This window comes from Nicotiana sylvestris, chromosome 6 (genome assembly GCF_000393655.2).
Source record: "Nicotiana sylvestris chromosome 6, ASM39365v2, whole genome shotgun sequence".
NCBI lineage: Eukaryota > Viridiplantae > Streptophyta > Magnoliopsida > Solanales > Solanaceae > Nicotiana > Nicotiana sylvestris.
In genome coordinates, this window is record NC_091062.1 from 77494777 (window position 1) to 77507482 (window position 12706).

Here is a 12706-nt window from a genome sequence, read left to right on the forward strand (position 1 = left end):
CATTTATTTGAGCATGCACAACATTCATCACATTCCAATAATTAAAAATAATCTCTCTTTTAAAGACTAGTTCTTGTAACATTTCACCTTATTGTTCAAAGAATATTAGTGAACAAGACTAGTGTTCACTTTCTCTTTAGGACAAGACTAGTGTTTATCGAGTTTGTTCATTAAGATGTGGGTCAAAGGGTAAAATTAGTTATAGGTCTCATATACCACGGAATGGAAAAGAACGTGTCCATTCGCCAACTCTTGCGTATAACACGTTCATTTCTAGCCCCTCCATAATAATATTTTACACCTCTCTCTCTCTTCTTCGTTTTGATTCTTCCTGCAAATTAATTTTCCGATAGCCCCCAAATATTTCTTAGTTTGATTTCGTGGTCTGCTTTGTATCGATGTCGGTAAGTGTGTAGCTCGATGTTCTTGTTTTTTGCTTCTCTTTTTCGTTTTCGTTTTCGTTTTCTTCTTCTTTTTGTTGTTGAAAATTAGCTGATTTATTTTTCCATTTGTGACTTCTTGTTCTATGATCATTGGCTTTCATTTGTGGACCTGATAGAAGTAAATAAATAAATGGAAATGGTAATTAATGTTTCTAACCTCTCTTTAACTAGTAGATTTATATGACCTGTAACTTTTAATTTTATGGCAATATATCCATAGGTGATAAATATTCATGTTGTTTAGAAAGTGCAAGATTCTTCATCCCCAAGCAGAAAAATGGAGGGGAAAAAAAGAGAAGAAGATCCTTTACTTCTTATGTTCTCTCAACTTGCTGATCTTCTCTAGTTGTTTATAATGAAAGGTTAAGACAGTGCAAGTGAGCAATGTTTCTTTGGGTGCTAAAGAGCAAGATATCAAGGAGTTCTTTTCATTCTCTGGGGATATTGAATTTGTTGAGATGAGAAGGTTAGTTTCTTTTGAGCACTCAACTTATGTTTGCATAAACTTTTAGTACGTTTATGGAAAATGTCCCTATTGAGAATATAAAAGCAGCCAATTACAATGCCAGCTGATTGATGGTTTCTTTTATCTTCTTTTATAGTGATAATGAGCGATCTCTAGTTGCTTATATCACGTTCAAGGATCCTCAGAGTGCAGAGACGGCAGTTCTTCTTTCGGTATGTTTGATTTTTCGTTCTGTTACTAAGTTTCAACAACTGTGACTCTAATTCATTTAATGCTTACCTCTGTTGATGAAGTACTGATTTTTTTTTTGAAGGAATCAAATTTCTATTAGCATAATTTATGACGTTGTGTCTTTGAGTGTACAACAATAACTCTGTAAAAGGTACAAGAATGCTGTATCAGTTAATCTCGCAAGCATCCCTTATGAAGAAAATATACAAGCTCCTAGTCCTTTTTTTAATCCTTCCATATGTATTACACTCTGTTCCCTCCGTGTGGAGTGTTGTGTTGTTTTGTGAGGTGAAACGGAATGGGAAACTTGAGGTGTCCCACTGTCACTATTGTAAAATTGTAAGAGTAGCATCGAGTAAGTTGGAGGATGGTACATATTATTGTGCATGGCAACTTTTTCTTCCATTGTTCTTGGTGTGGGAGGGGAGGGTGGAGACGGTTTATTAGGCAGATCAAGAATTTGGGATATGCCTCTGGGGATTTATCTATAACCCCTAAACAGCAAAATTATGCTTTCAGTTTAGTCCGAGCACGTTGAGGTGCTGAAAGTCTCAAAGCTCACCAGTGTTGCCAGAGAATAGTGCAAAGTAGTCAACTAATCATCCAAGCCTAGATCCATGTCTCTTGCCTCTTGGCTTAAGGATCAACATAGCTTCAGGGGAAACTGCAGTTTGAAAAGTTAATGGACTATACTGCATTTAGCTTAGTGTAAAAAATGGATGAGTCTTTTGAAATGTAGCAGTTTTCTAGTTGTAAAAGTTAGTTTGGAAAAAGGAAGCACATAATCTTATAAAGATTTTATTGACAATTTTCTCTACTTTTAGAGTTTTAGTACTAAAGTCAGAATTACTAAATGGTGTACCTGAAGGAATACTTGGTACACATTGTTGTCTAGAATGAAAAAAAGAACAGAAAGGAAGTAAGGGAACTGAAGCTTTATAGTAGATATACAGATAAAAGTGACTGCATCTAAGCATAAGTGTAGCTGATTGTGTACTTAACTTGCATGCTTCTTGGTTACAAGGATAACATATTTCCAATTCTAAATTTGTTCCTGACCACTCCGCTTTGGCGATTGATAAGATCATTTTGCTGTTTCTTAGGGAGCTACAATTGTTGATCAGTCCATCACAATAGCCCTTGCACCCGAGTACAAGCTCCCACCTACAGCTTCAGTGTCACCACCGGTACGTATAACTTCATTTTTTTAAGCAAGGTTTTTGGTTTCATCCATCACAAGATTTTCTGTAAAAGGTGTACCTTTTATATCTGCAGCCAACTGGAAGCACCAATATACCTGCTGCTGGTGGATCAGCTATTCAAAAAGCGGAAGACGTCGTCAGCAGCATGTTGGCAAAAGGCTTTATCTTGGGCAAGGACGCAGTTAGCAAAGCCAAGGCATTAGATGAGAAACACAAGATCACATCCACTACTTCAGCCAGAGTTGCTTCTTTAGACCAAAAATATGGCCTTAGCGAGAAAATCACTACGGGAGCAACCATAGTGAACCACAAAGTAAAAGAAATGGACCAGAAGTTCCAAGTGTCCGAAAAGTCAAAATCTGCTTTTGCAGCTGCTGAGCAGACGGTTAGCAATGCTGGATCCGCGATCATGAAGAACAGATACGCTTTGACGGGGGTAACTTGGGCTGCGGGTGCTTTCAGTCGGGTCACTAAGGCTGCCGGGGAAGTGGGACAGAAGACGAAGGAAAAACTGGCTAAAGAAGAAAAGGGAAGAAATTCAGCTAAAGGTTATGTGCAAGAACATGCTGAGTCCCAAACCGGAATCAAGGAACCTACCATTGAGTCCCAAACCGGAATCAAGGAACCTGCAAATGACTCCCAAACCGGAATCCAGGAACTTACCGTTTCTTCTCTTCCCCCAAAAGCTTAACCTAAAGTATTTTTAAAGTAAATGCGCAATTTACACTAGTTTGTTATTTGAATTGAGCAGGTCGATATATATGGTTGATCAAGATGTGTTATACATGGAATATTCTATACGTTGGGACGTAAAATATTATTACTGAATTGGCTTGAGTTCATATGATTAATGAACTAGTCGCTTTTAATCATTATTTGAGGATATTAATTTTCATTAGTTTTTGGCTTTTTATGAATTCAGATTCTGGAAGTGGCAAATCGCCTGAGATTGTGATGTGTTGTTTGTCCATAATTGTGAAATTGATAGAATTTAAGGGTTCACCAAACTATATGGAGAACCAGGTTCTCTATTTGTTTTCACAGGACACACGCACACTGCAGTAAGTAAATGACACCGAGGAATTTTATGTGGAAAATTCTCAGCTCACTGGATAAAAAATCACGACCTACCTTTGTAGTATGTCAACTTCACTACTGAGCAACTTTAGATTACAACCTATGTAACTTAGGAATTAACCTCTTAATCTCTCACTAACTTGTAATACTCTATTACAAGCCACTTTGTAATAACTGTATTACAAAAGACTTTACAACTTGACTAACTCTAACCAAGACACAAACACAAGGGTTTATGATTTACAAAGGATTTCCTACGCAATGCTTCTAACTAAGCTAAGTAGGAATTACAAGTAAAGAACTTTAACAAAGGTACAACACAACTAAGGACATATAATAACTCAATACGGGAAACTGGTCCGTTGCTATGTTGTTGTTTGTTCTTGATGCCCTTGAGAGTCACTTGCAAGATTGATGGATGGCTTGAGAGAAAAACTTGATCAATTCTTGAATGTGCAAGTGATTTATTTTACCTTGCTTGATATTAATAATTTATTTATGACTTCACTTTGAATGATGTAAGCAAGTTAGATAAAGGGCATTCCCGAGAAAGTTAACTGTTGCATTGTTTCTATAATATAACGTGTGCAGCCAGCAACTTTACAGCTGGGGCAGTTGACTTGTACAGTCTCCTCGGGAACTGGTAGCTATCTGTTCCCTCTGTTGTTCCTTCGACTCTGAAGAGTTGAACTGTGTCCCCAACTGGAGACTTGTTGATCTTTAAATTCTTCAGGATGTGTATTAGGTTCCTTATCCGGTTCCTATCAGTAAGTTTGTTAGATCATCAAAACATAACATAGACACACATATAACCTATCAGAAATCTATTGACACATACTCGTCGAAACTCTTGTAGCTGATATAAGAATAGGGTGACGAGTATGGAAGAGAGGGATACAAGGCACCCTAATATGGAGGAATTAAGAGGATTTGAGTCTAATTTTATCCTCTCAAAATGTGATTCATTTTCTCTAATATAGAATTTGCAAGAAAAAGCTGAAGACCAAAGTATGCACTTAGTTTACACTACAATAGACTCTTGTGGTTTGGTCCTTCCCCCGACCCCGCACATAGCGAGAGCTTAGTGCACCGGGTTGCCCTATTATGAATTAAAATTGTTCCCCAAATACTTTCACAAAGTAGATTCATGAATCAGAAGGTTTATGCTCTCAATTATAGACTTGTTCCTTACCGAGATAAAATATTTTCAGAAAAAGGAGATTCATGAATTGGAACTCCCACTACTAAAAACTGGCTAATTTCGTCTAGGAAAATCGACCGAAATCGATAGAAGTTTCCGACTGAAAACGGTCAGTTAGTTCAATGCATTGACTGACAACCAAACTACATATACCGACTGAAATCGGTCGGTATTAATTAAAAAAATATATTATTTATTTTTCAAATACCGACTAAAATCGGTAGGAATTTTAAATATAAAATAATTTTATTTAAATATATAATTATTTATAAATTGTTAATTTATTTAAATAAATAAATTTAAATTCAAAATTTCTGACCGACTTCGATTGGAAATTTCAAGAATCTGGAGATTTCATTTGAAATTTTCTACAGAATTCGGTCGGAAATTTTGAATTTCTGGGGAAAAATGATATTTCCGACCGATTTCGGTCCGTTTTCTAGGTAAAAACTGGGCAGAATATGCCTGCTCTTAAGCTGCACCACCTGCTAATTACAACCAATATCCATCCTATAATGACAGCATTACATTGCTTCCATTCAACCATAATTAACCAAGAACAACAATAATTAACTAACAACAACAACAACAATTAACCAACAACGCTAATAACAACAACAACGCCAACCACAACAACAACTATACAAATGCTCAATAACAAAATAATATCAACAATACAATCATCATTAGAAACTATTCCCAATTAAATATTCACAAGTTCGAGACTTTGTTTAGCAATACACCTCATTCAATGAGTGTTTTATATTGCATCATCTCCATCTTCACTACTAGAACCTTCATCGTCGGCGTGGTTCGAAGGATCACGACGAGAAGGATTAGCACATGGGGAAGGCTCAAGAGACCGGAAAATGGGGAAAGCACCACTAGCAAGAAGATTGGCCAGCTGACCTTGAAGGGTACCAAATTGTTCATCTCTCTTTTGTTCTCTAGCCTTTGTCTCTTCAGGCTCTGCTGTTAGCTTTGCGATCTTCTTTTCCATAGACGAGATAGTCGGCTTATCAATTGCCTCGCCTGGAAGGCCGTATGCTATCCCCATATTAGGACCACCGACAACATCCAACCATATCCTCTGCGCGTCTTCGTCTGAAAGGGGTGGTCGCTCGCCTTGCTCACTCGGTAGCAAGCTCTGAGTGTACTCCTCCACATTAATCTTATAGCGACCCTTTATTTAGAAGATTGAAAATTATTAACTATATAATAATATGAACATTTATAGTAGTTATGAAACTTACATATGCAGTCTCCGCCCGGTCCTCGACTCATCTAGTTGGATCTGTCGGTGCCTTCTTCTTCCGGATGTGAGTCTCCATGTAGAACTCATCATGAGTCATCTTCCTCCCATATTTTTGTTCCTACAAATATAATAAAACTTGTTAACTAAATTAAAATATATAAATATAGTTCGATAAAAATAGATGTAAATATTTTAAGGAATTACCAGTAGTCTCTCGTAGCCCCCATGATCCTTGCACCCACCAGTGCAAGGAGCCACCTTTCTCAGATGCTCGAGCCTTCTTTCCCTGTTCACTCTTCTTCTCGAATTTTCCTCAGCAGATCCTCCCATAAATGCGGTAGACCCCATGAAGGCTTCTTGTTCTTGTTTCAAGCGGAGCCGAAGGAATCAGATAGTCTCTTTTGGCATTTGAACACAAAATTTGCACAAATTTCACTGTTATATTGGTCCTCCCAAGTACACTTAGTCTGCAAATAAAGTATGTAACATTAGATGAAAATGTTGTTAATATAATGCTTAAATAGATAAGAATTGTATTTAAAGCTTAAATTGGTTGAAAATTTGATGCACGAGCTCCGATGAAAAGTCACTCCAAGTTGGATAGGATGCATCATACAACCGGCCAAGAACTTCAGTGATTATCTTTGTAACTTGATGATTAGGTATGAACCTGTAACATAGAAATTACATTAAATAAACAAAAGTAGCTATTATAATTCAGCAAAAATAAAGAAGTAATAAATAAATCTTACCCATTGCCCTCATGCCTGATGATACCGCACTTCATCTGGATCATCATCCTCCGATGAATCTGAAGCGTGCGCAGAAGGGGAGGCATCTGGCTCAGCGCTACTATCCCGAAGACGAAGTCTAGAAATGCTAGGAGATGAACTTCGTGGAGAGGGAGATGGGGTCCCTGATGAAGATGGCTGCGATCCATACCCCTGCATCTGCCTAGACCCTTGCTGCGATCCAAACCACTACCGCAATCCGGCTGGCTAAAATGTAGATGGATGCGATCCAGCTGGTGATGAAGCAAATAGAGCAGATGGCGGCCGTACCATATGGCCCTGTGATTGCTGACTTGATGGACCCATATAACTACATGTATGATCATATGGAGGAAGTGGGGTATAGACTTGTGGCGGTTAATAGTAATAATACTGTTGGGAGGGTGAATGGTAAGTAGTCTTATGAGTAGATGGATGTGGTGGAATAGATGTGTGCCTAGAAGATTGTTGCCGACCATCAGTAGCAGAGGGATGCAAGTGTAGAGTGGAAGGAAGCGAGGGTGTAGCACCATCATCATGATCAATAGGCCTTTTATCCTTCCTAGACCTACCTCGACCCCTACCGGTCATCTACATAAATTAAAAAAATGTTAGAATTGAGAATGTAAATCTATATAAGTTGAGAGCGCTTGAAAAAACTAACACGCTAGTCGTCTTCGACGTATCCTTCCCTGTCTGAAAATCTTTCCTCTTCACTTATTTCATTTTCATTAGGTGATTATTCATCCTCGTTTTCTATAATTGTTATTTCCTCCATATCAACTTCTTCTAATATGCGTTGAGGATGTTCCAAGTCATTTTCTAACTAATCATCCACCATTTGGTTAACACTTGAGATATCATTTTGGTAAGCAATATCTAGCACATTCTTAACTTCTACCCTACCAACAGGCTTTGTTTTGATTACAACCAACCAATCAGCCTTATCCCTCTGCAATGGATATGGAGCATAATACACTTGCCTAACTTTTTCTGCAATTATAAAAGGATCATAGCGATCATACTCCCTATTTTTATTAACCTCAATTATGTTGTACTATGAGTGTACATTTGTACCTCTTCTAAGTGTTGGGTCAAACCACTTGCATCAGAAAAATATGATCTTCTTATTTGGCCAACCTGAATATGACAATTCTAGAATCTCTTTGATCACACCATAATAATCATTTTCCCCATCCTGGTTGCCTTCACCATCTTTGACACACACCCCATTGTTATTGCTTTTTTTATACTTGGAACATTCCTCGGTGTGAAATTTGTAATCATTCACACAATACTTAGACATAGTCGTAACCGTAGATGCAAGTCCCTAAGATATGTCTTTCAAAATTTAATTAACACCGTTGTTTGGATTATTGACATACATGTAGTGTTAAATAAATCACAAGTGAGCAAGTATCTTCACAAGTATGTATATTCACATGTGAAAATGTATGTAAGATGCACTTACACATTCTTTAAACCATGCCTCAAATGTAGAATATACTGCACCATGGCCAAATAGACTCATGAAGTCACTAAGCGATGCATTGAAAATTATTTTTTAGTTGCATCAACCAAATTAAATAGTAGTCCAAGTAAATTAATCTTACGTCAACACTTACTTAAGAAAGGGTTGAACTTCCAGACAATTTAGCAACACATGATTTGAAGTTGATTTTTACTCCATACTACTTAGGACCCTTTTTGTTCGATCTTTAGAATCTCGGCCTGGTTGATTGAATATGGACGTTGGTGTATATAATGGATCAATCCCAATCCCGACATTGTGCCAATTCGGCCTATTTCTAGCACATGGCACATGACTATCAAAGTAGTAAGAACAAAAATGGGCAGTTTCCTTTGCAAGATAGGCTTTGTATATGGATCCTTCAATCTTATTCCTCTGTTTAATAAATCATTTACACTTGTCGATAGTCCGAAACAATGTCATATTAGACGATAACGTTAAAGAAAATCACAAGAATAAATAAATGTTTGATCATTACCTCTCAAATGGATACATCCACCTGCATTGAACCATCCCTCCAAGTGGCACCTCGTGTAAAAGGTGAATTGGAAGGTGTTCCATCACATCAAAGAAACCACATGGAAAAATTCTAGCTTATTACTGATTACAGGAATGTTCCGATTCACTTGAAATAGGTTTTCTTCCCTTAATGTGGTAGAACATAAGTCTTTGAAGAACAAACTTATCTCTGTGATGGGTCTCCATATATTTTCAGTCAAACCACAAAATGCAATAGGGATTAAGGTTTCCTTGAAGATATGACAGTCATGACTTTTCATATGGGTCAGCTTTCCCTCAACCATATCGGTACGTTTTCCCAGGTTCGAAGCATAGCCCTCGGGCATCATTAGGTTTGTAACCCACTCACAAATCTGTCGTCTTTGTTCCAAAGTGAATGTGTAGCTGGCCTTGGGCTTGAACACCTTATTATTGTTCGTAGACTGCAAATGTAATTCAGGTCACCTGCAATATTCTTGTAAGTCCAGTCTAGCCTTCGGGTTATATATTGTCTTATTCTTATCATCTATCACTATGTTGAACAAATTATCAAAATAGTTCTTCTCAATATACATGATATCAAAATTGTGTCGGAGAAGATTATCCTTCCAATATGGCAACTCCCAAAATATGCTCTGTTTTGTCCAGTTATGAGTAACACCATATCCAGGAAATCTAGAAGGTGGGGCCTCGGTAACTTTAGTGAAGTTCTAAACCCTCTCCCAAATTTCCTCACCAGAATAAATTGGAGGTGGAATATCATGTTCAACTGTATTCTTTTTGAATGTGTTCGTCATCCTTCTGAACTCATGATCAACTAGCAAGAACTGACGATGACAATCAAACCATGACTGCTTTCGGTCATGTCTTAAAGTGAACGCTTTACTATTTTTCATGCAGTAAGGACATACTAACTTTCGGGCAGTCATCCACCCAGACAACATTCCATACACAGAAAAATCATTAATGGTCCACATTAAGTTAGTATGCAAGTTGAAATTTTCCTTAGTTGATATATCATATGTCTCAATTCCATCATACCACAACTATTTAAGCCCATCAATCAGAGGTTACAAATATACATCAATCAAACTCTTTGGATTGCAGAGATCGGGAATAACACAATTTTAAAAAATATATGGACTAGTCATACATATTTCAGACGGAAGTTTATACGGCGTAATAAAGACCGGCCAGCATGAATATGGTGTTGCAGAAACAGAAAATGGCATGAAACCATCAACACACAAACCCAACCGAACATTCCTCAGTTCACTAGCATAATCTGAATACGTCCTATCAAAATGCTTACAAGCTTCCCCATATGAAGGATGACACATAACACCGGGCGGACTTCTATTTTCATAGTACCATCTCATATGAGGAGCGAAACTCATCGATGCATACAACATCTTTAATCTAGGAATAAGAGGTAAGTAATGCATCGACTTCATATCAGCCTTCTTCCCACTAGAAACCCGCTTAAAATGAGGTTTTTCAAAAATTTACAACTTTCTAAATCTACATCACCCTTATAATACAACATGCAACCATCTTCACAACAATCGATTCTCATAGACAAGAGTCCTAACTTAGAAACCAATCTTTTTGCCTTATAGAAATCTTAAGGTATGCTGAAAGTTGGGTCAACTAGTTCATTCATAAGAACAATGAAAGAATCCATTCCCGCTTGAGAAATATTGGTATCTGATTTGATACTTAATAATCTAACCGCAACAGACAACTAAGAGTGCATACTCCCTTCCCTTAATGGACGACTAGTAGCCTCTAATTGTTCATAAAAATATTTTGCCTCTTCGTTAGGAGGTTGTTCAACACTTTCATGGGTTTTAAAATCGAAGTGCATCCCAAAAGTATCTGCAATCATTTCATGGTAATGTTGAACGTTATTCCCTACCGACCTGCTATTTTCACCAACAACTACGTTATGAAATACACCATCACTATCATCAATATCTCCATGACTAGTCCACACAAAATAATTATCCATAAACCTTTTTTTATAAAGATGAGTCTTAACATCCTTCGATCCAAAAAAAATGCAAACACTTACACTTCACACAAGGACACCTAATCATCCCTCCAATCCGAAATGGTTCAAGTGACATTACATGCCTAATAAATTCCTTAACCTATTCTATAAATTCCTCCCTAAAAAACCGACGATTAGGATAGTTCCTATTATATATCCAACTACAATATTCCATCTACATAAAGAACAAATAAATTACATGTTATATTAATTATAATTCAAATTAATTTATAGAAATAAGTTACATAATAAATTATAATTTGTTAGAACACTCAATTAATTTAGCATAATTAGTTAAGCCTAATTTTCTAAAAGCAATAAACACCAATAGAACAATATTATACCCTAAATTAATAAACCCAAAATTTCTAAAAGCAATAAACACTAATATAATAATAAATTAAACCCTAAAATAATAAATTATTTCTAAAAGCAATAAAACAAAATTAAGAGCATCCAACTTCATAAGTTAAGAGCACTAAACCCTAGTTTATATAATTTATACACCACAAATTAACTAGTTTAAATAATTTATACACCTCTATTAGTGCATAATCAATTTTAGTTACAATGTAGTTCACTTTAATTACAATGTAGTTCAAAAACTGATATTAGGCATGCAATAAATTAAAAATTAGACCACAAAAGGATGTGGTGCAGTGGATGAGACTGCTCTTCCCTTAACCAGAGGTTTCGAGTTCGAGCCCTTGATATGGAAAAATCCTTGGTAGGGAGCGGTTCTCCCAGAATGAGGCCCTATGCAGTGCGAATCCGGATATAGTCGGGCTCCAATGCGGGTACCGAACACCGGGTGGAAAACCAAAAAAAATTAAAAATTAGACAAAACCCCTAAAAGAATTGCATAAAATGATATTAGACATGCAATAAATTAAAAATTTAAAAAGTAATAAGGTAGAAAACTTACCTTGAAAGAAAATGGTAGTGGTGGTGGCAGGAGGGGTAGTGACAATGGTGGAGACAGCGGTGGCAGGCGGAGGAGGTGGGGTTTCGATTTTGGGGGTGGGGGACTTGAATTTTGGGTGGGATTTAGGTAAGAAGGTGTGAGAAAGAGAGGTAGAAGAGAGAAAGAAGAGAGAGAGGGAAAAGATGAAAATAAGGAAGATTTCCCATATGGTAGATCTAATTCTAATATTACCGACCGACTTCGGTCGGAAATGTTGGTCGATAATAATAAAATAAGTTTTGACTGTTTGACCTCACACACTGTAACGATCTGGCCGGTCATTTCATGAGTTATAGCCCGGTTTCCCCTATTTCTGCTTCCTTATGTGTTCCTCAATTGTATTTCATTGTATCGTGTTGGTTTGTTCGAGTCCGGAGTGGTTTTGGTGTGGAATGAGACACTTAGTCTCCTATTTAGAGGTTTAAGTAGGAAAAAGTCAACCGAATGTTGACTTATATGTAAGCGATATTGGATGTGATTTTTGATGATTCAGTTAGCTCTGTAAGGTGATTTTGGACTTGGGAGCATGTCCGGAATGTGATTTGGAGGTCCGTGGTAGATTTAGGCTTGAATTGGCGAAATTGAAAATTTGACGTTTTCCGATCGGTAGTGGAAATTTTGATATCGGGGTTGGAAAGGAGTTTCGAAAGTTGGAATAGGTTCGTAGTGTCATTTGTGATGTGTGTGAAAATTTCAGGTCATTCAGACGAGGTTTGGTAGGTTTCGACATCATTTGCGGAATTCGGAAGTTTAGGAGTTCTTAGGCTTGAATCTGAGGGTGATTCGGTGTTTTGATATTGTTTTGAGTGTTCCGAAGGTTTGACTAAGTTTGAATGTTGATATGTGACTTGTTGGTATGTTTGGTAGAGGTCCCGAGAGCCTCGGGTTGATTTCGGGTGGTTGACGGATCAAGGATGGAATTTGAGGAATGCTGAAGATTTCTTTCAGCTGTCATAACCGCACCTGTGGAGTGAGGACCGCAGGTGCAGGCTCACAGAAGCGAAGAAAGGGCCGC

General features: G+C 37.3%; 1 protein-coding gene across 1 annotated transcript; it reads left to right on the forward strand.

Moving 5' to 3' along the window:
• The first annotated feature begins 286 nt into the window (after positions 1–286).
• Positions 287–3214, forward strand: LOC104231829 (binding partner of ACD11 1-like). Its single transcript, XM_009784890.2, has 5 exons — positions 287–404; positions 806–909; positions 1046–1121; positions 2244–2327; positions 2416–3214. The coding sequence occupies exons 1-5, from the start codon at positions 399–401 to the stop codon at positions 3031–3033; spliced, it is 888 nt and encodes a 295-aa protein (XP_009783192.1). The 5' UTR covers positions 287–398; the 3' UTR covers positions 3034–3214.
• The last annotated feature ends 9492 nt before the right edge of the window (positions 3215–12706 follow it).

Bases quoted from the DNA above. Each gene is read 5' to 3' on its own strand.
- LOC104231829 (XM_009784890.2), top strand. The intron at 910-1,045 runs GTTAGTTTCTTT...CTTCTTTTATAG, and splicing joins GAATTTGTTGAGATGAGAAG to TGATAATGAGCGATCTCTAG. The intron at 1,122-2,243 runs GTATGTTTGATT...GCTGTTTCTTAG, and splicing joins AGACGGCAGTTCTTCTTTCG to GGAGCTACAATTGTTGATCA.